General features: G+C 39.0%; 2 protein-coding genes across 2 annotated transcripts; one reads left to right on the forward strand and one right to left on the reverse strand.

Moving 5' to 3' along the window:
• Positions 1–690: 690 nt before the first annotated feature.
• tmc5 (transmembrane channel like 5) lies at positions 691–11820 on the reverse strand. The gene is made up of 20 exons (XM_008409266.3): positions 11543–11820; positions 10582–10754; positions 9975–10052; positions 8267–8383; positions 8051–8153; positions 6940–7021; positions 6587–6847; positions 5910–6052; positions 5664–5808; positions 5027–5179; positions 4673–4839; positions 4301–4376; positions 4113–4210; positions 3914–4009; positions 3749–3824; positions 2991–3124; positions 2729–2902; positions 2147–2225; positions 1937–2029; positions 691–1838 (listed from the first exon to the last, which is right to left on the reverse strand). The coding sequence occupies exons 1-20, from the start codon at positions 11614–11616 to the stop codon at positions 1254–1256; spliced, it is 2907 nt and encodes a 968-aa protein (XP_008407488.1). The 5' UTR covers positions 11617–11820; the 3' UTR covers positions 691–1253.
• A 1142-nt stretch (positions 11821–12962) lies between these two features.
• On the forward strand, positions 12963–25196 carry tmc7 (transmembrane channel like 7). Its single transcript, XM_081606668.1, has 16 exons — positions 12963–13126; positions 14437–14683; positions 15717–15865; positions 15961–16113; positions 16204–16289; positions 17178–17323; positions 17546–17693; positions 18665–18847; positions 20043–20188; positions 20293–20398; positions 20930–21027; positions 21908–22091; positions 22251–22381; positions 24102–24257; positions 24357–24435; positions 24522–25196. The coding sequence occupies exons 1-16, from the start codon at positions 13111–13113 to the stop codon at positions 24705–24707; spliced, it is 2214 nt and encodes a 737-aa protein (XP_081462794.1). The 5' UTR covers positions 12963–13110; the 3' UTR covers positions 24708–25196.
• Positions 25197–25212: the final 16 nt, after the last annotated feature.

Genomic DNA, 25212 nt, shown 5'->3' on the forward strand with positions numbered 1-25212 from the left:
ATACACCACAGCATCCTCCCAGTCAAAAAACCTTTCTATGCGGTAACTTCTGAACTGCCTTCAGTGTGAGTGTGTGTGTGAGGATGGTTTTCTGTCCTGTTGATCTCTGTGTTGGACGAGCTACGTATGCATCAGCAACTCTGCAATAAGTAAGCAGGTAAAAGAAGTACATGGGTAGATTTAGTTACCAAAAAATCCTTTTTTAAAAGCTTTTTCCAGCTCTTGTGACCTTTATTTGATAGACATCCAACAGCGAATTGGGTTGTGTGAGACGAGAAAGACATGGAGCAAAGGTCAGAGGGCCGGGACTTGGACCCATGATGGTTGCGTGGAGGACTGAGGCCTCTGAATATGGGTCATACACTCTCTCCCTGTGCCGTCACTGTGCCACATGGTTACCAAAAAAAACTTAAATAAAACCTGAGAAACTCTAAATCAAAAGAACTTTTCTACAATATCAAAAGCAAAGATATAATAAGCCTAAAAGCTAGACCACATCTCTGAAAAAAGCTGTTTACAATAATCAACACATCAATAAACTGTACATTTTATATTGCTAATCATCACTTTTTAAAAAGTTATTTTCTGTAATAGTTTCAATTATTGCACTTTCACTTTTCAGAACTTTCTAAAGTTCTTGTGAGTTGAAAAAAAGAATAAGCCGTTCCATCTCCAGAGTCTTTTCATTTATTGTTTTTAAACATGCACCGATTGATTTTATAAATATATAGCAAGTAAAACGATTAAGAGGATGTGCAATGAAATGTTATTTAACATTTGGTAAAAAATATATGCATATATTAATAGTACACAGGCCTACACTGGCCAGAAATAAAATGCTCAACTGTACAAATATGATAATTAAGTTAAATTAATTTAAATAGTGTTCATTTGTTCATGCAAAACATAACTTATTTTATTCTCTAAGTGGTAACAGTTCTAGATAACCAGCATTAATACAAGCAGTTAACATTCGTTTTTCTTTCTTTAAAAAAATGCACTTAAAATGGCACATGTTAAACCTCAATGTTCATTTCTATACATCTACACACATCCATGGACAATACACTAGAACTAACATGTACTCATATAAAGAGGTGAACCTGCAGCTCTTATTCCCTAATTGCAGTATCTCTTACTTTCTAGCTGAACTGAATAAGTTTCAGTCGAGAGAAATAAAATATCTGACGTAATGGAAATGATTCATAACACAACATGGGATAATGTTTTCCATTGAGGTCTGAAGCTTTCGGTCAATAACCATCATCATATTCATTCTGGGCCTGTTGCCGGGCCAACATGGCCTGGATGAGAGCGCTGGAGCCGGGAGGAGCCACGTTTTGCCCCGGAGGATAGATTCTCTGATTCCTTTCCTCTTCCTCTGCATTCTGTCTGGCTTGCATGACTTGAATCATTGCACTTGATACTGGGGATGAAGCATCGTACGAATCGTCTTCTCTGTCCCTTTCAGCACTTTGTCTGACTTGGATAATGGAGCTGTTAACTGGGTTACTTCGGTTAAAGTGGGTCGTGCTCCAGTATTCGTCCGTCTCTTCAGCCCTCTGTCTGGCTGCCAAGCTCTGCGCCACCGCATCGAGGGGAGGAGGGTGCCCATCAGTGACTTCGTAGACGTTTTCATCTCGTCTCTCGGCGTTCTGACGGGCCAGCATGGCCTGCATCACGGCGCCGGAGGTGGAAATGTCCGACGGGACTGAAACGCCACTGGCGCTGCGTCTCTCCTCTTCCTCCAGCTGCTGGCGAGCGAGTAGAACCTGAACCACCGCGTTTGAGTTGGACTGATTTCCAGAGGAGCGCTCAGCTGAGCGTCGGCTTGTGTGCTGAAGAAAAACAAGACGTTAGGTAAAGTACAAAAACAACAACAACAACAAAAAAACTGTAAACAAATAAATTTTGAATAGAAACGTGCAAAGCATACAGTTGTCCGTTTTTTCTGTTTTTTGTTAACTTTCGGACAGGATTTCTGCAGGTCCTGCAGCTTGTCTAACAGGAAGGACTTGTCTTTCCCCTCCTGAAAAAAAAATCAGACATGGGTGTAAAATCAGCACAAAATGAACTGGAAAAAAGCAAAAGCAAAATGAAATCAGTAGTAGTCAAACACTCATTCAGGTGGACAATTTGAACCTACATTAGCAATCTGCTTTCTCAGAAGAACAATGAGCTCCTTGCGGCCCTGAATGAGCTGCCAGAAGATGTATATGATGACACTGGGGGACAGAAACATGACAAGGATCGTTCACACTTTGCACAAAGATTCCAAATCAAAGAAAAACACATTTAGAGTGCCTCGTAACAGTATCCCTAATCCTTAAACTTGTCCACATTTTATCACATTAGGACCATAAACGTTTTTTTCTATTTTCATAAAATTTTATGTGACGACCAATGCAGAATTGTGTAGCAGATGGATAAAAATGAACCAATTTATGTGTCGCTTTTGCACAGTGGCAGGGTGGAGCTACATCCTAGCCAGGTCATCAGGATGAACTCATGTATGCAAAGAGCCAGGATTTGAACCCAGGACCTCTTTACTGCAAGGCAACAGTGACACCAGCTGTGCCTTGATACATCTAAATAAAACTATTATAACTGTTATGCACTTTTTTCAGTTGGTCTGTTACATAAAACATGGCAAAAAGGTAAACGATGTCAAAAACATTTTAAGACTCAATTAACAAAAACACGTCGCACAACGCAGGCGGATGCTTACAGGATGATGAGTGTGATAAGAAAGTAGAAAACTTCACTCCTAATGACATTTTGGTAGATCCACACAACCCACTCGGTGCTAGAAACTTTGTCCACGTCATTGATCCACTCTCCAATCACACTGAATGTGCTGTTGAGGCCCCGGAAAGGGCCACAGTGCTCCGAAGGGGTCAGACTGTGGTGGGAAATAGGACATCATCACGTATGACACAACCGTCAAGCTGTGAAGCAACTTAGCGGCTGTGAAAGTCACGCCCGTTTACCTCCAGGCGGTGTACGCAACGATAGACACGGCTCCCACAAAGAAAGGGATGAAGAGGAGAAAGATGAAGATGGTTTTCATCTGGGCTGCCCTGCCTGAACGCCGTGGAGGCTGGCAATTGTGAGTCAAGCTGACCTGAAGGAGGAGTGGATATACATATTGATGAACATTAGCGCTTTAATATATGAGAGATTTCAGCCTGCTAGTTTCTGTCTTTACTCTCATTGGAGAGTTGGTGACAAACACATGAATACCACAGCAAGAGAAACAACAAGCAGGTGTAATTCTACCTATAAAATGTATAATATACAACAACATTTTAAATGGAAAAACTGCTTGGAGACGACATGTTGGTCCCTAGGTCATGCAGCCCTGGGGAGTGAGCCATATCTTCACTCAATTAAAGCCTAAGCATTGCATCTATATTTCGCAGAACTTGACAAGCGTGATATTAGAGGTCACTGAGTTTGTTCATTAAGCGTTTAACAATAGATCTACCCAGAGTTGCTTTGTGAATCAAACAAAGACCAATTGATTATCCTCATCATTGAGAAACCAGAGCTCCCAGTTGCATAAAAAAAAATTAAATCTTTTTAACCAAGTAATGAAAGGATTTAAATTAACTATTGACAGAAATGAACAAAGAGTAACATGAGACCCTGACGGGTGAACAGCGCGGCTCTCTATCTGGTTTTTCTACCCAGGTGTGTCGTTATGATATATAGCAGGTTTTTCAAACCTTCTTAAACCATCATTTACCTTTTTCAAGTAAAACAAGATGAAGAATTTGAGAATCTGGATGACAGGTAACAGAGGAGAGAAGTAGATTCCAATCCTAACAAGAGAAAAAGTGTAAACTTTAACTGAACCACCTCCTACAATCGTCCAAAAAATGAAAATAAAAACTGCCTCGTATGTTTTTACCAGGCCAGAGTCTGAGCGTAAATGATTTCCAAGACATTTCTGGCTACGTCAAACTCTGGTACTCCAAGACGTGGTTGTATCCTGGTCCCAATCACACTGTTACAAAAAAAAAAAAAAACACGCACAGTACAGCTATCATTAAAGAATAATTCTCCATGCTTCAGTGACTATAATGTAAATGGGAAAATGTGCTACTCACTTGCTAAGAAACTCTCCAAACAAGGATCCCAGCATCAGAAAAATGAAATCGACAATGACCAAACGGTACAAAGCCTGTCCAACTATGGGTTCCCAGCACTGAGAGAAAACAAGTTTTTGAATGAATAAACACACATTAATTTATTATATATATATATATATAAACAAGGGATGTTGACAAATACATACTGTGAATTTCTGAGGCACCATATTCATCCAGTAATAGCACAAAACACCCAAAATGGATATCCGGAGTAACACATTTCTAAGAATGAAAAAAAGATAAACAAATATGTCATTGTCCATTGATAGAGAAAGTAATTTAAACGATATCCCATTATATCAGATCTGAACCTTCTTTTGAAGGTTTGAACAGAGTCGAGGTTTATTCAACGCAGCATCAGAGCCTTGGAGTTTTTTATCATGACAAAATTACTAACGGAAATATCTTAGAAAGACTCAAGCCACAACTAACTACTGAAGAACAAATCTAGAAACATAGGTCCATTTTGGTTTAATGTCCTAAAACCTTTAGGGTATCTGCACCACTAAACGCCTCACCTGAACAACAGGGCATAAATCTGTTTGCGCTGGCTGGAGTACTGCTCAAACTTGTTGAAGAGGGAGAAGAAGAGGGGAATGACCATATTCATCAAAGACACTACAAAGGGAACCAGGAGTGTCTCTGCTTCCTTCAGTGTGGACCAAGTTTCGGTGTCTTCAGCCCGCTGTAAAGATAACAGAGGGACGATCCTTAAAGATAAACGCTGTTTATGAGACTAAGTCTATGCATCTCTCCTGACAAAACGTAGGGTAATGGCTGACCAGTTGCTGTAACTGTTGCCTTTAGAGTCAGTCCAGGTAACAACAGTTCTTTGTTACTGGATTTCGACAACAATACGTACTCTTACGTACCTCGTCTTCGTATTGGCAGAGAAAAAAGATGCTAGCTCCACAACCAACAGCTAAACCAGTGGAGAGGAGCCAGGAGCCAAAATAAATCCCGTACTGCTTCAGTTGTTCAGAAGTTGTTTGTCGCTCTCTGTGCGCCTTTTCTGATAACGACTCCTGGAATGGCAGCAAGATAACAAATATTGCACTAACTATGCATTTTTTGCTTGAACAGCAACAAATTATATACCACACAAAAATACTTAAAGGTAACATGATAATTGGAGGTCTCTGACTAATTACTCTGCAGAAAGTTGATACATGTCCAAACTGCAGCATCAGTATCTGTTAAACTCAGTTTGAGATCATTCGTGACCTTTCACTTGAGTTGTTGTTGTTGTTGTTCACCCCTTCTTTGTTACTAAACTACTAACAGTTGAACATGCGATGCCTAGCAGTGAAAAATGTCAGAACCAAACCTTTTGCACACATGGTGCTGGATTTTATAAACCTGTGGTCATGGAAGTTATGACGTCGGAATTCAATTATTTGAATGGATGCTGAATGAATGTTTTTGGAGTAACAGCGTCATTTCATTTAGCTATTTCAAAAATTAAATGTTAACTGTCTCGCCAAATGTCTTCAGAAGAGCAGGAGTCACCATGAGCTGGATTCGAAGGTTGTTCTTGCGCTGGTTCACTGCTTTCTCGTTGGTTATGCTGAAATCCCAGCTGCACAGAAGCTGCCATGCACTGTTTGAAGCTTGGTCTGCCAGGGCGTAGTTTTTCTTAAATGAGCTCGCCATGCTGCGTTGGGATGAAGCCAAATCGCAGGAAATGTTATGTGTAACGTGAAGAAACGCTGGAAGGTTCAGGTGAAAGAACCGACTGAAGGAAGAACGACGTACCTGAAAATGAGCACGAGTCCACACAGCACCATGTAGACCGAGATGGTGAAGAAATAGGCGAGCTGCATGTCGTAATCCACCAGGCCCCTAAATGTTTCATTGCTGTAGCTCCCGTAGTACATGATGGTGTGGTTGAAATAACCCTGAAGAGGCGAAAACATATGAACGCCACTCTTTTCCGGTAGGTTTTGTATAGGCATACATTTTTCACAAACTAGAGCTGCATTTAGACAGAGCTTCTGTTTTATAAACTGCTATTTGTGCTTGTAAGGAAACCGTCCTTCATTCATAGAGCAAATGAAGAGAACTATATGTTTAAATCATAGCAAATTATGAGCTATTGTTTTCTTAGCTACAACAACATAACATAACATATGCAATTTGAAAATGCTAAATTAAAATGTATACACAGACTTCAACTGACTGGTTATTCTGAAGACTTAAATGCCAAATTGAATACGGTGAATAAAAGGTTGGGTTAATTTGATCAAGTCATTATATTCAGCATTAATAGTATTCAAAATCTAAGATTGAGAAAGCCACCCCTTATTAGGCTGAAGATGAGTTATTTCCAAACAAGGAACCGACCTGATTAGACCTCTCAGTAAGCAACAACAAATCATAAAAACTCTTCAAAGAGGCATCTGAACAATTTCCAGACCTATAAATCCACTTACAGCTCCGGTGAGTAACTCCAGGCCTCTGAAGCTCACATTTGGGGATACATTGGGTGAAAGGTCAGAAACCAGGAGCGGGATGGTAATGAAGCCAAAGTTGACCAGGAAGGAGAAAATGTTGAACAGGAGAAGCCACTTTAGAAGCACAAAGTAGTTGAGAACACTGGAGCCAAATTTGCCCCCAATCTCCTTCATGATGCCTTGCCAAAGCTGCAGGGTCTGCCTGGCGGATTTTATGTTGTAACCAAACCTTCGTATCGACTGAAGAGGAAGGAAGCAACACAAAAGCACCCATAAGTACACATCCTCCTTACATTTTTGAATGAAGCTTAAGTACAAAGCAAAATACTGACCAGTGACATATTTTGAGAAAAATCTGTTAAAGATGTGAAGTGATTGGACCGTCCTGAAGACTTGAATGCCATTACTTGTGTCCTGTGAAAATACATTGACATAAGATCACAAATCGTTTTGAATTCCACATCTCAGATACAGCTCAAAACAGCAACACAGTCTGCATGGAAAACCTTTGGCCCTTGTGTTGTGTAAGAAACCTGACTTCCACACCAATGAGTCAAACATGAAGTGATCACCTGATTGCATTGGAAAAAATAAGACTTTTTCATTACAGCTTAATGTTCATTATATATTAATAAAGTAATGCTGCACATTCAAGAAGCCTGAAGATACCCTACAGTGAGTCCTATCTATGTAATTGGTTTCTGTGTTAGTGGAGCGATTCCATGTTTTATCCAGATGTTGATGTGAAAATAGTTCTGCTGGAAGAAGTGGGAAGAAAGGCCTAAAAGATAAAAGCCCAACCCTCCAGGGCAGCTGCAGGCTGCCCTCCAGGGCATTCAGAGGCCAGGGGTGTTTCAGCAGGAGGTCTAGAAAAGGCCATGCAGGAGCTTTTAGTTTTGTGGCTGACTGTTTTATAAATGCCCCAAATCTTTCCCTGCTGCAGGTGTGTCAAACTCATTGTCATTTCAGGCCACATCAAGACGATGAATGTCCTCAAAGGGCCAGTTGTGACTGAAAGTACTGATAAAAACTACCGTTTCACAAACTCTTAAAATATTAATGGTTGTCTCCACATTTGATGAGTACCTCTGAAATTTAATTAATATGAAACGTCTTTTCACACTGATGTAATTTCACACTATAAAAATAAAGAACACATATATGCACTAAGCTGTTATCTAGAAGGTTCTATTCATTATGTTGGTTCTCTGGAGTCCATAGGGCCACATAAATCACTATGGTGGGCCGGATATGGCTCTTGGACCTTGAGTTTGACACATGTGCTCCAGAGCTTTAAGTACAAGGTCTCAATGGAAATAATTGAAACAAACAAGTATTTGCATAAGCTTGGTCTTACGGTTCCCAAAAAGGTTTGATGATTAACCGAGTGCATTGGAACGACTGCAGCAGATTGTTTATCGCCCTTTACTGCTCTCCACTAACCTGACATGTTTCTTCTCTTCAAAGCTCACAGGCAGCTCCCGGATCTTCCTGATTTGCTCCGTTGTCGACAGAGCAACAAGCTCCTTGATGAGGTTCTGTTCCTCTGTCGGACAAGAAACAGCAAGACGGTTCTTTGAAGGAACCATCACCCCGTATGCAGATCGGGTGACGCACTTTGCACTCGCTGTAACCAAATACCCAGCGATGGGCTCGTACCATTTTCCATCTCGCTCTTGATGGCATCTTCTGTGAAAGCAGCGTGGGCAGGATCGGCGTTAGGAAACATACTCATCCGTCTCATTGCTGCTCCTCTCCATCTCATTGTCATGTTGCCTGTATAAACGTGAGAAGGGAAAAAAAAAAACCAGATGTGTTCATGGCTGAGTATTGACAATGCTGATATTTACGTCATATTTTCATTCATTATTGCTGTATTTGTATAGAATGCTTGTCTTTGTTTAATTTTTTATTTTTTTACTCTAACCTATGCATTTTTTTTGAGCTAGTCCTGTTGGACTGATAAAGAAGTCAGAGTAAGCATATTTGTTTGAGAACTTATGTGGCCACTTTAATGCAACATTATCTTTATTTCTGATTAAAAGCTGTGATAGTGACACTGTTTTCACCACGCTGCATATAAATATTACTGTGCCAAATGTGTCACTAGACTGATAATTTTTCTATGTAGGGCATAGCAGTAATATATTTATAGATAATCTTTTTGATGATTTTATCCTCTGGATTAAGTAAAATAAGGTTATATCAAATACTCTAAAGTATTCACCTTGTTCATATTTTTTTTACTTTGTAAGTACTAAATGATGAATTACTAAAAAACTTTTTATCTCTCTTTGTCCTGTGGGAGAGTTCTGGTTTGGTTTGTTTCTGAACCTTTTGAAAAACAACATTTTTGGAAGAAAGATGAAAAGCTGCCAAAATTAAACAGAACAAAACACTACACTTGAAATAATTACTCACAGTTTACCCAGCATAACAATCATAGCTTATATTTTAAAGAACTATAAGCAATCTGTCTCGTTTTGTGTGAGTTTATTCAGTCAGATTAAAATGGGTAAAGGGGGGGGGGTCAATAAAGACATCTGCATAACTCAAAACAGTGTGTACAAAAACTTCACAGTGTGACCCATTATAACAAACAAAAATTAAAAAAAATGAATATAAATTGTTAACGTTTTAATCCTGTAATGTAACTGTAAAGGTATTTAAAGCATAACAAAAGTCACAAAGCCAAAGCAAATGCCTGCTTACCATATATACATTTGCTAACATTATACTTTTTTCAGATTAATGCATATTTGCCCTGTGATCTGTGGTGTATGATATTCTTCAAGTAAATATTGCTCCAGCATTAGCCTTTTCTGCCTTCAGTGGCGTTGTATACCTGATCTGAGCTACTTTCATTTTCAATTGTCCAGCATATCGAGATGAGTGAATCCTCATTTCTGCAGACAGCATACTGTCATCCAGTCCTCTATACATGTTAGACTTGCAGTACAAATTAAAGTCCTGTCACCTTAAAAGACACTTGGTGACCGCAAAAGCTGAATATGGAAATGCTTCAGGACTTATTTCACTTAATATAATTTATTTCTTCACATAAACGTGTTTTTAGATATGACAAAATGCATGGTAAGATAAGAAACAGTGTGTGCTTAAATCAAAATTAAGTTCAATCTGCTTTATTTTCTCTGCCAGCTTCCTTGTTCTCATCGATAGCTAAGTGTCCAGGTTCTGCATTAATGATTATCCAGTGGGAATTTCTAAGTAGGTTAATAATCTAAGAGAAGCTCCTGGCACACAAAATTTAATGTGTATTCAGCAAAAATATCACAAAAAAAATCCTAAATTAATACGTTTAGTGATTAAAAAACATCTGAGGGATAAAATTGGAGAAACACACTACCTGAAATTGAAGAATGAAGTTGAACAGGTGGAAAGCGATCATACTGAGAGTCTGGGTCAATTTGAAATGTGTTGTTATCTGAATGAAAAAATGCGGAGAAAAGAAAGAGTTCAAACAAAATGGTTATAAAGAGACACAGAGCTAAGAAAGCAAACAGCCACTAACTAAATATAGCTAGAAGTTTGAACGGATTCGAAGATCCACGTAAAAAAAAAGAAGGGCAAAATAATTATTTATATAAGGGAAAATAAAGAATACAGAAGGAAAAAATTATAATGTTAGCAGTATTACCAAAAATTCATTTGTAGCATCAAATGTCAAACTTATTATTCAGTCTCAGCTTTTCTAACTTGAATTAAGCAGAACTTGTTGCATGTAGAAATGAAGGTATTCTAAAAGAAAAAGGAATGATGTATTTTTTTCAGTGACTGTACGTTAGCATAAAGCCAAGATATTTATTGTTCAACGCAAAGGACGGATTTTAAATCTTAGCCCTGTTAAAGTAACTTCGTTCTTTTGACTTTATATTGGTGAATTAAGGTTTTGTGAAGGCAACAAAAAAACAAGGTCTAATTTTATCTTCACAGCTCATTTGGGATTCACTTACTGGGGTTATGCTGCAGTGGAGGACTTGTGGAGATGAGCTCCATGGGGAAGTTTTCTCTCCCACTCCAACCATCCCCGGCTGCTCTCCATTCACCGTGATTTGTGGGCTCAACATTCTGCCCCCACTGGGCTGGGTCTACTCTCGCATACGGATTGGTATGCTGCTGGTGTTTCCTGGAAGACATGAATGCCAAAAGATGAATTGCTCCCATTCAGCTTGCTACATTGTAAAAAAAAAAAAAAAGTCTCTAATTTATGGTAAAATACCAGCAGCTGCGGTTGCCAGAATTTTACAGTGTAAATATGATATAATCCATGAATCTTTTACCGTATATTTACGGTAAAATCCGTAAATAAATTATGGCAATCATAACCGCCAGTAAATTAGAGACTTTTTTTTTTTTTTTACAGTGTATGTTTATGATTATGACATGCTTTATTCACTTCCTGACCTTGTCAGATCAGGAAGTGATATTCGAAATGGAATATTTTCAGATACAAACAAAAAAAAATTATGTACAATTATTTTTATGTAAGACTAGTCCTGTTTTAACACTGCATTTCATGCAACATAGAAATTAAAGTCTTCATAAGAAGCTAAGTGTGGGAGAGCTTTACAGTGAAACTTATTTGCTACTTTTTTCATTACTCCTTTAAGGTTTACATTTTCTGTTGGCGTGCCAGTCTTTACTCCAATTAGGAAGTTTAGTGAAACAGTAAGCAAGTTAAGCCTTCATACAAACATGACCTTTGAGTTCATATCATAAAACTTAACAAAAAAGATTCAAAACATACATCTTCAACACTGCCTGCTTCTTTAGGACATTCAGCTTAACCTCCTGGGTTTCAGTACTATAGAATATTACAGGATTTTTAGACAAAACTTTATAGAATTAAAGAACACTCCAACACAAGAAGAGAGAAAAAGACATTACTTAGACAGAATAGTTGGTCATACGTACCTCCTGTCAATTTCCAGAGTCTCACTGTCATGGTAGGCTGGGTTAAAAACTCCACCATTACTGTAACTCGTCATTAGATCCTTAAAAGCAGACCCTTTTATTCTTCAAAAAAGTGGGAGTTTTAATCAAGTCCTGATTACGTCCTGCGAAAAAGAGGACAAAACAGTCAAATGAACTGAATAAAACATTTTACGCCTAATATTTTCCTTTCAACTATTTAGCCCTCCTTATTAAGTTGCCCTCATTCAGCTTTAATATAGCCTCAACAAACAGTGTCACATGTTCAAGCCAAGTGAGTTTAAGCAGAGTGACAGCTATATTGTTTGAGGAAGGCATGTGTAATTTAATCTTCCTCTCTAATCCGCATCTGGTCATCATTAATTCATTGAGGAGGATTGGTTTCTGCCGCGCATGGGACCAAATAGATTCTGACACAAAGTCAGCTACATTAAATAAAAACATTATTATTACACTCTTCTTACCTTTTAGTGATCCAGTTGAAACTGTATGAAAATATTGTTGTAGTTAAGGTGCTAGGACTCCTCCAGTCCATGCAGAACAAACCTGATGTGAACCTGTGAGCCAACCTGGGGCGTGCTGCTTGAGAGAGATAATATATTCTCTGTCTACCAGGAAGTGTGATCTTGCAAAGTTAAAAGTCCACTTCTGGATATTACGAGCGTGTCCATGACAGCTCAACATGGGAAAAACAATTATACCTGTTAGCCAACATTTAAATGGTTTCCTTATTGAGACTTTGGTGAGCTTCTTGGAGTTCAGAGTGTGCAAAGGTATCTAGGCGTTGCTTAGTGACAAGAAACTTTAACAAGTAAAGGAAATGCATAACTAAGAAGAGCCACATTCCCCATGAAGAGAACATGTCTTAGAAATTGGACAATGTTAGCATGTAATAACTATATGTAACATAAACACAAGGAGATAGTTTGTCTAAGAAAAAGAAAATGAAGCCCTGACACCAAAATAGTTTACAGACCTGGAAAACTTGTAAATCAATACAAACCTACCTGGTACACTGAGTTGAATTATGGATTAACTTTTCTATAATTTTTTTATTTAATTGAAAATATGACTATACTAAATATGGCATTTTTTAATATGAATACAAAAAACAATTTTTAAAGATATTCAAATTTAAGTAAAAGAGCATACATTTACTAGGAATTAAAATTGCCTCAATTTCAGCCAACAAACATAATTGCTGTACCAAAATTACATATGAAAAATACGAATAAACCTATTGTTATGACATCTTACTAGTTGAACCTATGAAAGGCAGGTCCAGATGAGATTAAAAAAGACTATATTTCATTACACTACTCCAAAAATGAAACCAAACACAAATAATGTCAGTAACGGACTTCCATAGATAATGTCTGGGATCGGTATCCTCATTCAGGAAGTTGTCTCTGGGGATTGTCTTCCTGACAACAGTTGGAGGGTTTCCTCCCGTGTTTAATGTTTTGCCGACGAAGTCTACTGGCTCTATATTTATTTAGCAGCTCTTTAAATCTGTTAAAACTGCAGTTTTTCTTCTGAACAAAGGAAGAATGGAGGACGACTCAGGTGATTATGAACTTCAGCTACTTTTACGAACTTGTCCAACAGGTTCGTAAAAGTAGTCTAGCTTCTGTTTTAGCTTGTCAGCTAACATTGGTTCTGTTTTAGCTTGTCAGCTAACATTAGTTCTGTTTTAGCTTGTCAGCTAACATTGGTTCTGTTTTAGCTTGTCAGCTAACATTGCAAACTCCGATCTAACGTCACATTCCTGCTAAAATTGTTCTGCTTGTCAACGATTATCTTGAAATTAGTTATTATTATTATTATTATTATTATTATTATTATTATTATTATTATTATTATTAAGTATTCCCTGGTTTGCACTACAGCCATAAAGCGTTTCTATGCCAAGTATTTATCTCACATAATGAATGTGTCATTCATATTCATTATTTGAATGACACAAGGCTCGTACCTAGTGGGGAAAAGTTCGGGATTCACGATTGTATTAAGTGTGAAAGAAGGAAAGTAGAATATGGGAAAATATGTATTTGCATTAATCCACATTAATGACAAATAAATATATTTTTTTCGTCTTATCTTTATCTTATCTTGGTCCATATCTATTAGTCCATCCATTCAAGTTTTCTCACAATCCTTACCATTAGGCATTTCTCCTAAAACCTTATTTTTCCACTGATAAGGTGAGTAAATCTAAACTGAAAGTATTTTTCTTAAATCACTGTCTTGCTCCGCATCATGATGTAGGCAAAAACCAAATGGCTTGATAGATTACAATATGAGTTTATGATAAAATACATTAAGGAATTCGAAACTCAAAATTTGAGCCCAAAATGTAAACAAACGACAACAACAAAACAGTCATCATAAAGTGTTTATTTCTGTTTTTTGTGCAGAATAAACACCTTTCACTGCATTGCAAATATCTGTTGAATGTGTTTCGTGTTGTGGGAAAACTAACGCATCAAATCATATTCATATATTAAAAAGGTCCTCGACAAAAATATTAATCAAATCTTTGGCAAGACCTGAAAATTACTCTTCACAGAAACTACCCATCCCATCTGACTGAGGTTGAGCTGGTTGTCAGAGAAGAATTGGTAAAAATGTCCGTCTGTAGATGTGCAAAGCTGCTAGAGTCATTCATTCCCTGCAGTAAAATTACTGAAGGCTGGATACAAATACACACCGCACTTTTCAGTTTTCTGTTGAATGAAAGAAATGGTATAGATTTTTTTTTTGTGACTAACCGTAATTAGTAAAATAATTTTATTTTTGTTCAATTCAATCAGTTTCTTTTCTTGCTAATTTCTACATGTTTTTATTAACAAAACTCTGTTTTTCTTTGTTTTAAGTCTTCGTCATTAGCGCTAGGGGACGGCTCAAAAGCAACCCGCTGCTGGACCAGCTTCCCAGCTACCAGTCGCTGCTGTACCGCAGAAAATCGTCAAGCATCAGACGCAGAGAGAGCTCGAAAGGGAGGCTGAGCATCTCTGGCATGTTTAACACGGCCAACAAACTGGAGGAGAGGCGGAAGAGTCAGATGGAGCAGCGGGCCATCAGAGAACTAACCTTACCCATAGTTGAAAAACGCAGACACAAGTAGGAAACTCCTGAGCATCCGTCGAATGTCTTCTAACGTAATCAGAAAATCTCTCATGTTGCTTCATGTTTTCGTGGTTGCGTGCAGAAAGTAGGCGTGTGCCACCGCTATGGGATTCTCACTGTATGAATGTGTGGGTGCTTGAAATCCTTGAAAATTTCAGCTAGGTGTTTTGGAAGGTTTGGAAAGTGCTCGATTTTTGTGTAAAGTCCTTAAAAATGCTTCATATACAAACTGTACAGTTTTTTTTAAATAAAGAGCAATCTAACATCTGATTAAAAGGCTAAATTTGGTAAGCTATATTTACATTTGAAGCCGGGTATTTTAAAAATGATAAAAAGAGACACTTTTTTTTTTCTCACTGCCTGAAGTTAAATCAGACCAAACTTCTCTTGTTTTAGGTCAGCTGGAGCTACCAAAATTATTCATTTATATTTGCTAAATGCAAATAAAACTTAGAAAAAATTTTTAAAGAGATTTTATTTGTAATTTTCTTGGACCAATCGAATGCATAGGGTGTGTGCAAGAGATATTTCAGAGCATAACATTTTGTTATATTTCAGTTTATCTTGCCTGCAGTAGAACAATATCACAATATGTTATTAATAACAATAACAGATCACATAAATAGGAAATTGAAACTGTCTTCTTTAGTTCATTTGTATTATTTTTGAAAACATTATTTAGGGTGGTCTGAACTTTACTGTGGGGAAATCCCTGCTGTGTTTGATGCCCTGAAGGAGAACTACTGTACAATTAACACAAACATTTAAAGAAAATTTGGAGAAATGATTGAATTACTTTCTAAGGAAATGTAAAAACCTCTCTGCCAGCTGGACAGCAGTACGCAGCAACAGGTGAGGGAGGGGCAGAGGATTCTAGCCACTCGGACACGTTCTCAGCTTCTGATTTGCATAAACCCAGAAAATAGAAACTATCTGGTTTCAAAACCAACCGACCTCTGAATACCTTGACAGCAGTAACCAGCCGGTGCCTGATGGTAACATTCTGTTTGTCTGCATCACCTGCCAGAGATCAGCGCATGGAGGAGAGGAACGATCTAATCTGCTGCAGTCAGTGGAGGGAAGACGCTCGCAGGCACATGAAGAGGCTGACGGATAACGCTCACGTATTCCTGAGCTCCATGAAGCTCTGGAGGTCAGACATCCACCAGATAGAGGGTGAGACAAACAAACGCTCATCTTTTCGTTCCAGACGCCGTCGCTGTGTGTTTTGGTCGTGCTCTTTTTACCCGTCCTCTTTCATTTGTCTGTAGGGATGTTTGGAACGGGGATCCTTTCCTACTTCTCCTTTCTGCGCTTCCTGGTTGCGCTCAACCTGATCATTTTTCTGGTCATGTTCTGCTTTGTCATGTTGCCCATGATCCTTGACCCCACCCCAAGAAATGTCATCTACAATCAGCATCAAGGTGCGGGGACTCACTGGTTTGTTTCCATCATGAAGCTTAAACTGGAGGTGAAATGCCGAAGCGCCTGAATCTAACCGCGTTTTCCTGCAGGAAATGTTTGCAGAACCAACCCAAGGACCACTCGCGGGATACTCAAGAACTATCACGAACATATTGTAGATCTGCTTTCTGGTGACGTAAGTTTCTGTACGATGCAGCACTTATACATGGTTAATCAGATAAAGTAGGGGATATGATTTAAGGGCTTCACAGGTTGGAACACACAGGGAAAATGAAATGGAGTATGATTTTCTGTACCCAATGCTTTATTCTAATGTTAATGTATAATATTTATTTTCCTGATAATCCTTAAAAAAGTTACATCTTTACAGGGTTTCCCCCAGTTTATTAACCTGTCAGGACATCAGCCTTTACTTGCCCTCCCACCAGGCTAAGCAAATTATTTTCTTTATACAGCAGTAAATCCAAGTCTAAATTGTAAATGGCATTTTTAATTTTTTCGACGCAAATGCGATGAGAATCTGAACGCATAGTGGAATATATCGCGTTAAGAAAAACAAATGAATAATAAATAACATGCAGTGGCGTTTTATGCACATTTTAGCATCATCTTATTAGTGTTTGTAATCAGCCACTAGATTTTACTGCATTTTTCCCCGTCACTACACCATAAGGGCAGACACAACAGGAAAGATCACTGATCTTTTGAACATCTCTGAAAATACACGGAGCTGCAGCTCTGCTGCCGTCCTAATCACACCCAGTTTGACAATAAAGTTTGATTTGACGTTCAACTCACACCACCTGTTATTTTTGGATAATAAACAGTTGTAAACTTTAAAAGATAATTATTTTAAAAAATTAAAGGCATTTCTTTTAACTTACACAACGTACAGAAAGGATACATTTATTTAGCCGACTGCTGTATTTTCTTTGTTGCTGATGTTTTACTTCCAGTTTCTGGTCAGATTTTAACATTTTTGTAATAATTTTTTAATTTGAATCACTAGTTACTGCGTGTATAAAGCCATGTTCAGGACTTGATCATTCTGCTTTATCTCCAGGGCATTCTGGAACGGACTTACCTTTTATACGGCTTCTACACAAAGGATGAAATCCGTTTTCCACAGATCATATACAAATTGCCACTGGCATATCTCCTCGCAACTCTAGGATACCTCCTCCTGAGCCTCCTCTGGATTGTTAAAAGGTATTAAAGAAGTCCAACTCCTCACAAATTCACTTTATTTGCAGATACAAACATTTGGGTTAAAGACTCCAACGTACTTCAGGCGAAGTTCAGAATCTGTTCTCACTGGCGTAAACGCGCGATGGAAAATTGCGTCATTTTGCTTACAGGGAGGCATCCGCCTGCCGAACTCGACGCCAATATGAAGCGTGTTGGAGCCTTAAGTTTTGTGTTTTCTTTAAGGTCCGTTGCAGGATTCAAGCGCCACCTGATCAAGGATGAGGATCGCTTTCAAAGCTTTTGCAACAAGATCTTTGCGGGCTGGGACTTCTGCACCACCAGCGAGAGCGCAGCAAAGCAGAAGAGGAGCAGTCTGCTCTACGAGCTCAAGGTCTGTTTAAGCATTTCAGTCAGTTTTAAATGGAGTTTGAGTCATTTAAAGTTTGTTGTCTATATATATATATATATGTATATATATATAATATAGACATGATTTCTCTCTACATGTAGAGAGAAATTCAAACAGATTTTTTGCCATTAACATCATCTTAGCATATTTCTGTCCTGACATATCATCACTCCTTTTGGCAGAACTGTTGAAGTTCTGCCAAAACTTCAGCAGTTTCCTGGTATGGAAACCAACCATTTTCTATAAGAGGAAGCTGATTGGTTTCCTGGTTCAGAGCTTCCTTGGTCTAGATTTTTACATGTCTTCCTTATACATGCTAAAGGTTAGCTGGATTTATTTGTGTTGTGAGTTTGGGATTATTCTGTTTAGTTTCCTCATGTTTCCAAATTTTAACCAAATATTACTTGAGGTGTATGTACATATTTGCCCTATTTTGAGTAAAAATAATTTACTGTGGATAAAAAAATCCACAGTAAATTAAAGCTGTGCCACCAACTCTTGTTTTAGAAAATAAAAAAATGACTTGAATTCATAATTTAAAGACTAAACCCAGGACATTATTGATTGTATGTAGACTTCTGCCTTGCAAACATGTAATCTATTGTATTTCTGTAGATATTCGCAAAAGCCTTGACTCTTCACTGAACTCATTTGTTATTGACTAGTGAGTGTGAAAGGCAGCTGAGTTAATGGATGCCATTAACTTCATGAATGTTGAATCTTTACGGATTTATCAAGTAGTTTTTTTTCCCTTGTTGTAAAAACAAGATATCTCCTGTTTTCATTTGGTTAAAAACACCATTGGAAAAACTGCTTTAAGAAGCACAAGTAAACAGTGTGGTTCCTCCTGATTATTGGCCTTAAATTATCTCTGTCGTTCTTGTTTTGGGTCGCGTCTCTGCGGTTCTTACATTTGCTGCTGTGACAGCGGATCATGTTTTCTGCATCTCCAGACTGATTTGGAGGACGAGCGGATCAAACAGAAAATGGCGGACCGCACCACACAGGACAAATGTCGGATTTATCTCCTCCGTGTCGTCCTCAACATGTTTGTCATGGGAGTGCTGGCCGCTTGCTTCTACAGCATCTACGTTGCCACCGCCTTCTCCCAGAAAGCAGAAAACAGAAGTAAAAAGGTAACAACGTATTACCGACATGATTTTTGTTCCAAGCATGGTGTCTATCTTTTAATGTTAGTTTTCTTAATATGATTCTTCCCACTGTGTTTTTCTCTTTCCCGTTCCTCTGGAGCATAGTCGCTGTTGATTATTTTGATGGTTCTGACCAGAGGTTGCGTTAACGGAACATTTTCCGTATTTGACCGGTTATTTTTTTTTAAACGACGGGAACATTTGAAGCCCGTCCGTCAATTGACAGGTTCTAATTCACACCCTTGACTGGTGCACATGCGCAGACATTACAGACTTTATGCAAAGAGTTCATCGCAGAGACAACTAAAATCAGTTAATAAAAAAACCTTTTCTGAATACCATCTCATAGACACTGAACTAAATGCGTCTTTCTGACTGGGAGCCAACCTTCTGCACCCAGAAGGAGAGCGGCGCTCACTAGCGCAGCAGACGTAACATCTAGTCTGTTTCGGGGGAGCGAAACCACGCAGAAAGATCCTCATAAAAGCACACGTCCGGACCGCACAGAGTAAAAAGCTCACAGATCGGTTTGGATCAGACAGATCCAAGTGACTGATGAACCAGCAAAGATTTCTATGTAGATGCGACCAGGAGGAATTTGTGAGGCTGTGCTTTCAGACCCCAGCTGTTGAAGTGTTTGTAATTTAAGTGGGGTCGTTTAATTTAATTTATTATAAGTTATCGGGGCCACAGTCACTGGTTTTTGTCACTACGGAGATAAAGTTAAATGCATTCATTTGCTTTATGTGTGATGGGATCTGGATTCTTGGTTCAACTAGGTGAAGATTAACTAACTGCGTAGAAATGAGGCTAAACAGCTTATTTTAATATGATTTTGATTTGACGGGTAAAAATAGTACATGACCAATTTTTGTTATCCGTCAAGAGAACGGATAACAAAAAAGTCTAGCGCGACCTCTGGTTCTGACACACAACGTGTGGAAAGAAATCATAATATTTCCAGATTTACGTAACATTTAACGAATAAACGTTGAAGCAAATTTGTTTTACACTCTTGATTTACAAAGCAAAGTCATGGTTTCAAAATTTTAGATTTTTTTTTCTTCTAAAATACCAACTTCCATTAATTTCCATCTGTAAACATTTTGAAAACAATCCATCCTGTGCAGTACAGTCATCGACGCAAATCACTTGGAATGCAACTATTTCCTTCCTGTAGGTGAATTTCGTTGTGGATCTCATCCATGAGTATCTGCCCTCCATAGTCATCACCGTGGCCAACTTCATCACCCCACTCCTCTTCTCTGTCATCATCAACTATGAGGATTACTCACCCGCCTTCGAAATCCGCTTCACTCTCATGAGGTGCAGTGGACCTCCATGTGTTAAACCCCCCCCTGGTGCTCATCTTGCTAAGTTAGCTTGAGAGAAACGGCTACCGTTGTCTGAACTCCACCTTCTCTCCACAGGTGTGTCTTCATGCGGTTGACCAGTATTGCCGTGTTGCTCTTCTCTCTGTGGACTCGGATCAGCGAATGTGGAAGCGATCCCTGTAGCAACCCAAAAGTTTGCCAAGTAAGTTGTTTTTTCCTCTGATTTCACAATTAGTTCAACAGCAAAATAGCTCCACATTTTTGGTCACATTTCAACCACAAACCTTAATGCATTTTATTGTGATTTAGTATGACACGCCAACACAAAGTAGTGTGGATACATCGATGTAAGTGGAAGTACAATGATGCTTTGTTTTCATCATTTTTTTTAACGGTTTGGATTTATTTTCAGCCCCTTTTACCGATATGTGTAAATAATATCAGGTACAAACAGGCTCTATAAGTAGGGATGGAACTAAAGTATTCATTTGTCATTGTTCCAGGATGGAGTTTGCCTTTTATAATAAAGTGTATTCATGTGTTAGATTGGCCAAGTCAAAGTCTGAGTCAATCTCTTCCTGTATCAAATTCTTCCAGACCTTCCAATTCAAACCTCTGCTGAAGTTCACTGTGAACAGCAGAATGTGTGTTTGGTTAGATTTGTTTTGTTCTGTCTTTAACCATCTCCGTGGGTTTTGTTATTTATTTATTAATTTTTTTTTATTATCTGCAGTGCTGGGAGACCCGTGTGGGCCAGGAGATGTACAAGCTCACCGTATTTGACTTCATCATTATACTCGCAGTCACCATCTTTGTGGAGTTTCCCCGAAAGTAAGTTCATGTGAGAAACGGCGGTTGTTTTGTCACGAGGCGACGCGGCCCCCGGCACAGGAACACGTTTCTTGTAAAACGGGTTTATGAACGGCTCATAGAGCGCAGCAGCCACGACACCGTCTTAGATCAACTGTCTATGATTCACCGAAGGTTGTGGACGACTTGTTGAGGAAGAGTTGCAGGGTCAGAGGATGAGGAGGCCACCAGCTCACCGTGCTGCACAGACTGAGGCGCTCTTGGAAAATGTACTGGGGGTTAAAACTGACCTGCATTGAACAGCAAAACCATGACTTGAGATTTCAATGCGCCGAGTGCCCCCTACTGGTCAGATATTTATTATGCAAATGAATCGGGAAAAACGCACAAATCTGGCTTCCTGCATTCCAAGGTGATTGAAATGTCAGGATTGTGTGGCTTGAAAGGAATTGAGGATTTTGTTGTTATCGAGTCACAGCTGCTTTGATTCTGTCGTGGTGTTGCAGCTGACGGCGCTCTGAGTTTTTAATTATTCTGCTACAGTCTGTTCAGCCGTAGAATCCTCATTCAAGCAGTTTTTGTCGTCTCACCAAATGGACTTTAAATGCAGAAACGATATGATGGAACGTTTTTTTTTTCCCTCAAACCACGACTTTCCAATAAGTGGCCAACCTCGGCTTGTTTGAGAAATAAGAGCAACAGTCCAACACACCCAAACTAACCAGCTGTGTAGCCGACGTAGGAGTTTACGTTTCAAAAAGCGTTTGTCTTTTGAACTGATAGAAATTGAACATTATATTTCTGGTTGAGCCCAGTTTTGTTTTTGTTTGTTTTTCTGTTTTTTTCAGTTTCCCGCAGCTTCTCTGAGTTTTACAACAGCCACTTTTCTCTTCCTGCTCAGGATGCTTGTAGATTTCTGTGACTGTCCTTTGGCTAAGATGTTGGGCCTGCAGGAGTTCGGTATTCCTCAAAATGTGCTGGAAATTGTTTACGGTCAGACCATCTGCTGGATCGGCACTTTCTACTGCCCCATGCTTCCGGCCATCTGCACCATCAAATACTTCTGCATCTTCTACGTCAAAAAGGTTTCTGCTTTTTTTTTTGTTTGTTTGTTTGATTGATTTTATAAACTTAAAAGTGTGAAAACTCCAAAATGGTTGGAATAGTTTTAAAATCTTTTAATCTTCACATATACATGTACATACAGCACATTTATATGTGTATCTTGTCTTAACCTCTCATAGTTGTCGTTGATCAAAAACTGCCGTCCGTCCACCCGGCCATTTCGAGCGTCCAGCTCCAATTTCTTCTTCCTTGGTGTGCTGCTGATCGGCCTGATTCTCGCCTGCTTCCCCATTTCTATTAGCCTTGCACAGTAAGTCCATCCATCCATCCATTTTCTGCCGCTTATCCGGGGTCGGGTCGTGGGGGCAGCAGCTTCAGAAGGGAGGCCCAGACTTCCCTCTCCCCAGCCACTTCTTCCAGCTCCTCCGGGGGAGTATCGTATCAAATCATTTGTCTGCTTCAGTCTCTTAGCTACATGGACAGATTTGACTAAAATGTACAGCAGCCCTCCAATCTCAGATTTTCTAGACTTGCCTTTATTAAGCTGGAAGAACAGTTGCATCTTTAAGAGTCAGGATGTCACTGAAATGTTCCCTTATTTCAGTAATTCAACTCAAAAAGTCAAAAACTCAGATGAGTTTAAATCATTACACACAGGTTGACATATTTACGGAAGTAGATTAGGGCCACTGGAAAAAAGAAAAAAAAATCTTTACTTTAATCTCAGAATTCTGACTTCTGAGATTAAAGTCAGAATTCTGACTTTTTTCTCAGAATTCTGAGATTAAAGTCAGAACTGTTTTATTTTTTTTCCCAGTGACCCTAATCCTCTTCCGTACATATTTAACGCCTTTACTCGTGGTAATTTTATTTAATGTGGTCTACAGCTAATGAAAGTTCAGTTTGTCTGAGGATTTACACATCAGATGAGAATAAAACATGCGGTAATACGATAATCTTATGCTATGGCTGTATTATGGCCATCTCGATCATGGGGAAAGCTGCTGAATGGACAGTTGACCTCTACAAGGAGATTAAGCCTCTAAAGGTCATAGCAAAACTGCAGCCGTTAGCACAAGGGTCTGCAACCTGCAGCTCTGGAGCCACTGCTCTTTGAAACTTAACCAGCTAATGTTAATAACTATAGATTAACAAATGCATGCTTTAGTAGTTTTTTCTGTTTGTTTTTTGTCATGGAATAATTGCGTTGAACTTCTATAACAGACCCTAAAGCCGCTTTTGCACTGCACGGAACGGTACGGAACGGTTCCAGTCCTGTTGTGTTCGCATTACACTGAGGGCGCCATCGAAGCGCTACCGGACGTCATTATTTTGGAAACTAAACAATGGTTTTGATGTAGCGGCTGTACTCGTTCATCAGCAAGTAAGCTGAGAAAAAAAAATACCTCATCATTAGACCAGGTGATTGCACTATATTGAGACGAATCCACTGCTAATTAAAACTAATAATAAACATATTGAAAAGAGCACTCTTTACAAAATAAAATACAGTTTAGTGAGAGCCAGCTGTCAACGGAAAATCAACGTCTGACTCCATAACAACCAGCAGCCAATCAGCTGCTGGTTCTAAGCAGAACCGCTTGGCCGGCACGATTGGAACCACAGCTCTTGTGGTTCCATGGGGCCGGGTGGAACCGGTCGCAAGTTGTAATGCGAACACGCTCGGAACCGTTCCGTTCCGTTCCTTGCAGTGCGAAAGCGCCTTAAAAGTAGCGGTTATATTCTTTAGATTTAGATCTTAGATTTGTTTTTATTTACAGTGATAAACCCTTTAAATGTAACGAGTTTGTCATACTTGAGTTTTCCTTATTTTAATTAATTGAAATATTTACACGGTTTGTAACACTCCTTTTACTGGGGATTTTTATTTTATTCGTATCAAGTGCAAAATGGACACAGCTACACCGTATGTGCATATGCACTTTTTAATTTTTTTCATTACAGTTTCCCGACCACGATTCCGGTTCTGTTTGGATTTTACGTTTCCACTTTTCTTCTTCTGTGTGCAGCATCAAGTCCTCGCAGGCGTGCGGACCGTTTTCTAACTACAACACGTCCTGGGAGGCGCTTCCAGCCGCGGTAGAAGCCCTGCCGCAAAACGGCAGAAACTTCATCAACTTTCTCGCGTCAGAGACCTTTGCCGTCTCTTTCTTTGTCGTCACGTGGTGAGTTGTCGCTGCGGTGTTTTACGCTTTGATAGACATGCTTCTTGTCTTTCTGGCTGAACTTAAAAATGTTTTTTATTTTTATTTTTCTCTTTACAGTTTGGCCATGTTTTATGTGATCGCACTTGCCAGAGCTCACAAGAAAGTCATCAATCAACTAAGGGAGAAGCTGGTTATGGTGTGCAGACTGGGTAGTACGCAAAGTGAAGGTTTGCCGGTGTAAAAGCCCGTGCACTGAAATCTTTCCGGGTTTTTGTTTTCCAGGAGGGCAAGGACAAACGCTTCCTGATCCAGAAGCTGTGTCAGGCCCAGAGTATCCTGGCGGCCTCTGAGCCTCAGCTCAACAGTCCCGGCAGGCGGAGCCCCAGCTACCACACCAGCTTCTCCAGCAATTTCAACAACTCGGTGGTCCTGGCACATTCTCCACCGAAGTCCTCCACACATGTGTGAGGCACGGAGAAGATGTTCCACAAGTAGACAGACATACGGGAGTTGAACCAACAACAACAACAAAAAACACAATCTCTACATTGTTTTTACTTTTCTTGCATTAATTTCTTTTGTTTTTTGTCGTTTGTTTGTTTTCCTGTATTAACTTGCGTGGTTCTGTGAATATGCTGTCATACTGTCAGTTTTTTTCAGTGTTTAACTTATCACAGTTTTATATGTAGTCAAGAAAATGGTTTTAGGTCTGCTGTTGTGTTTTTACTTGTATCTTTTCCTTCTAAGAAGGACTTTGTTTCACTTTAATATACTTCACTTCTTTATTAACAGCGTCTTTACATTTCATGCACTTTAAGAGGTTTTTTTTTTAGCGATCTTTTTACCAAAGCGACCTGTATTTTGGTCATGTGTACATTTCTTTATTTGGTTTTATATACAACAGTATAGAAACAGCTGTGCAGTAAAATAAATAAATTTGCATTGTCCTGAACGACAGCAATGTTTTTTGAAC

The sequence above is a fragment of the Poecilia reticulata genome, chromosome 1 (genome assembly GCF_904066995.2).
Source record: "Poecilia reticulata chromosome 1, P_reticulata-male-v2, whole genome shotgun sequence".
Taxonomy (NCBI): Eukaryota; Metazoa; Chordata; class Actinopteri; order Cyprinodontiformes; family Poeciliidae; genus Poecilia; species Poecilia reticulata.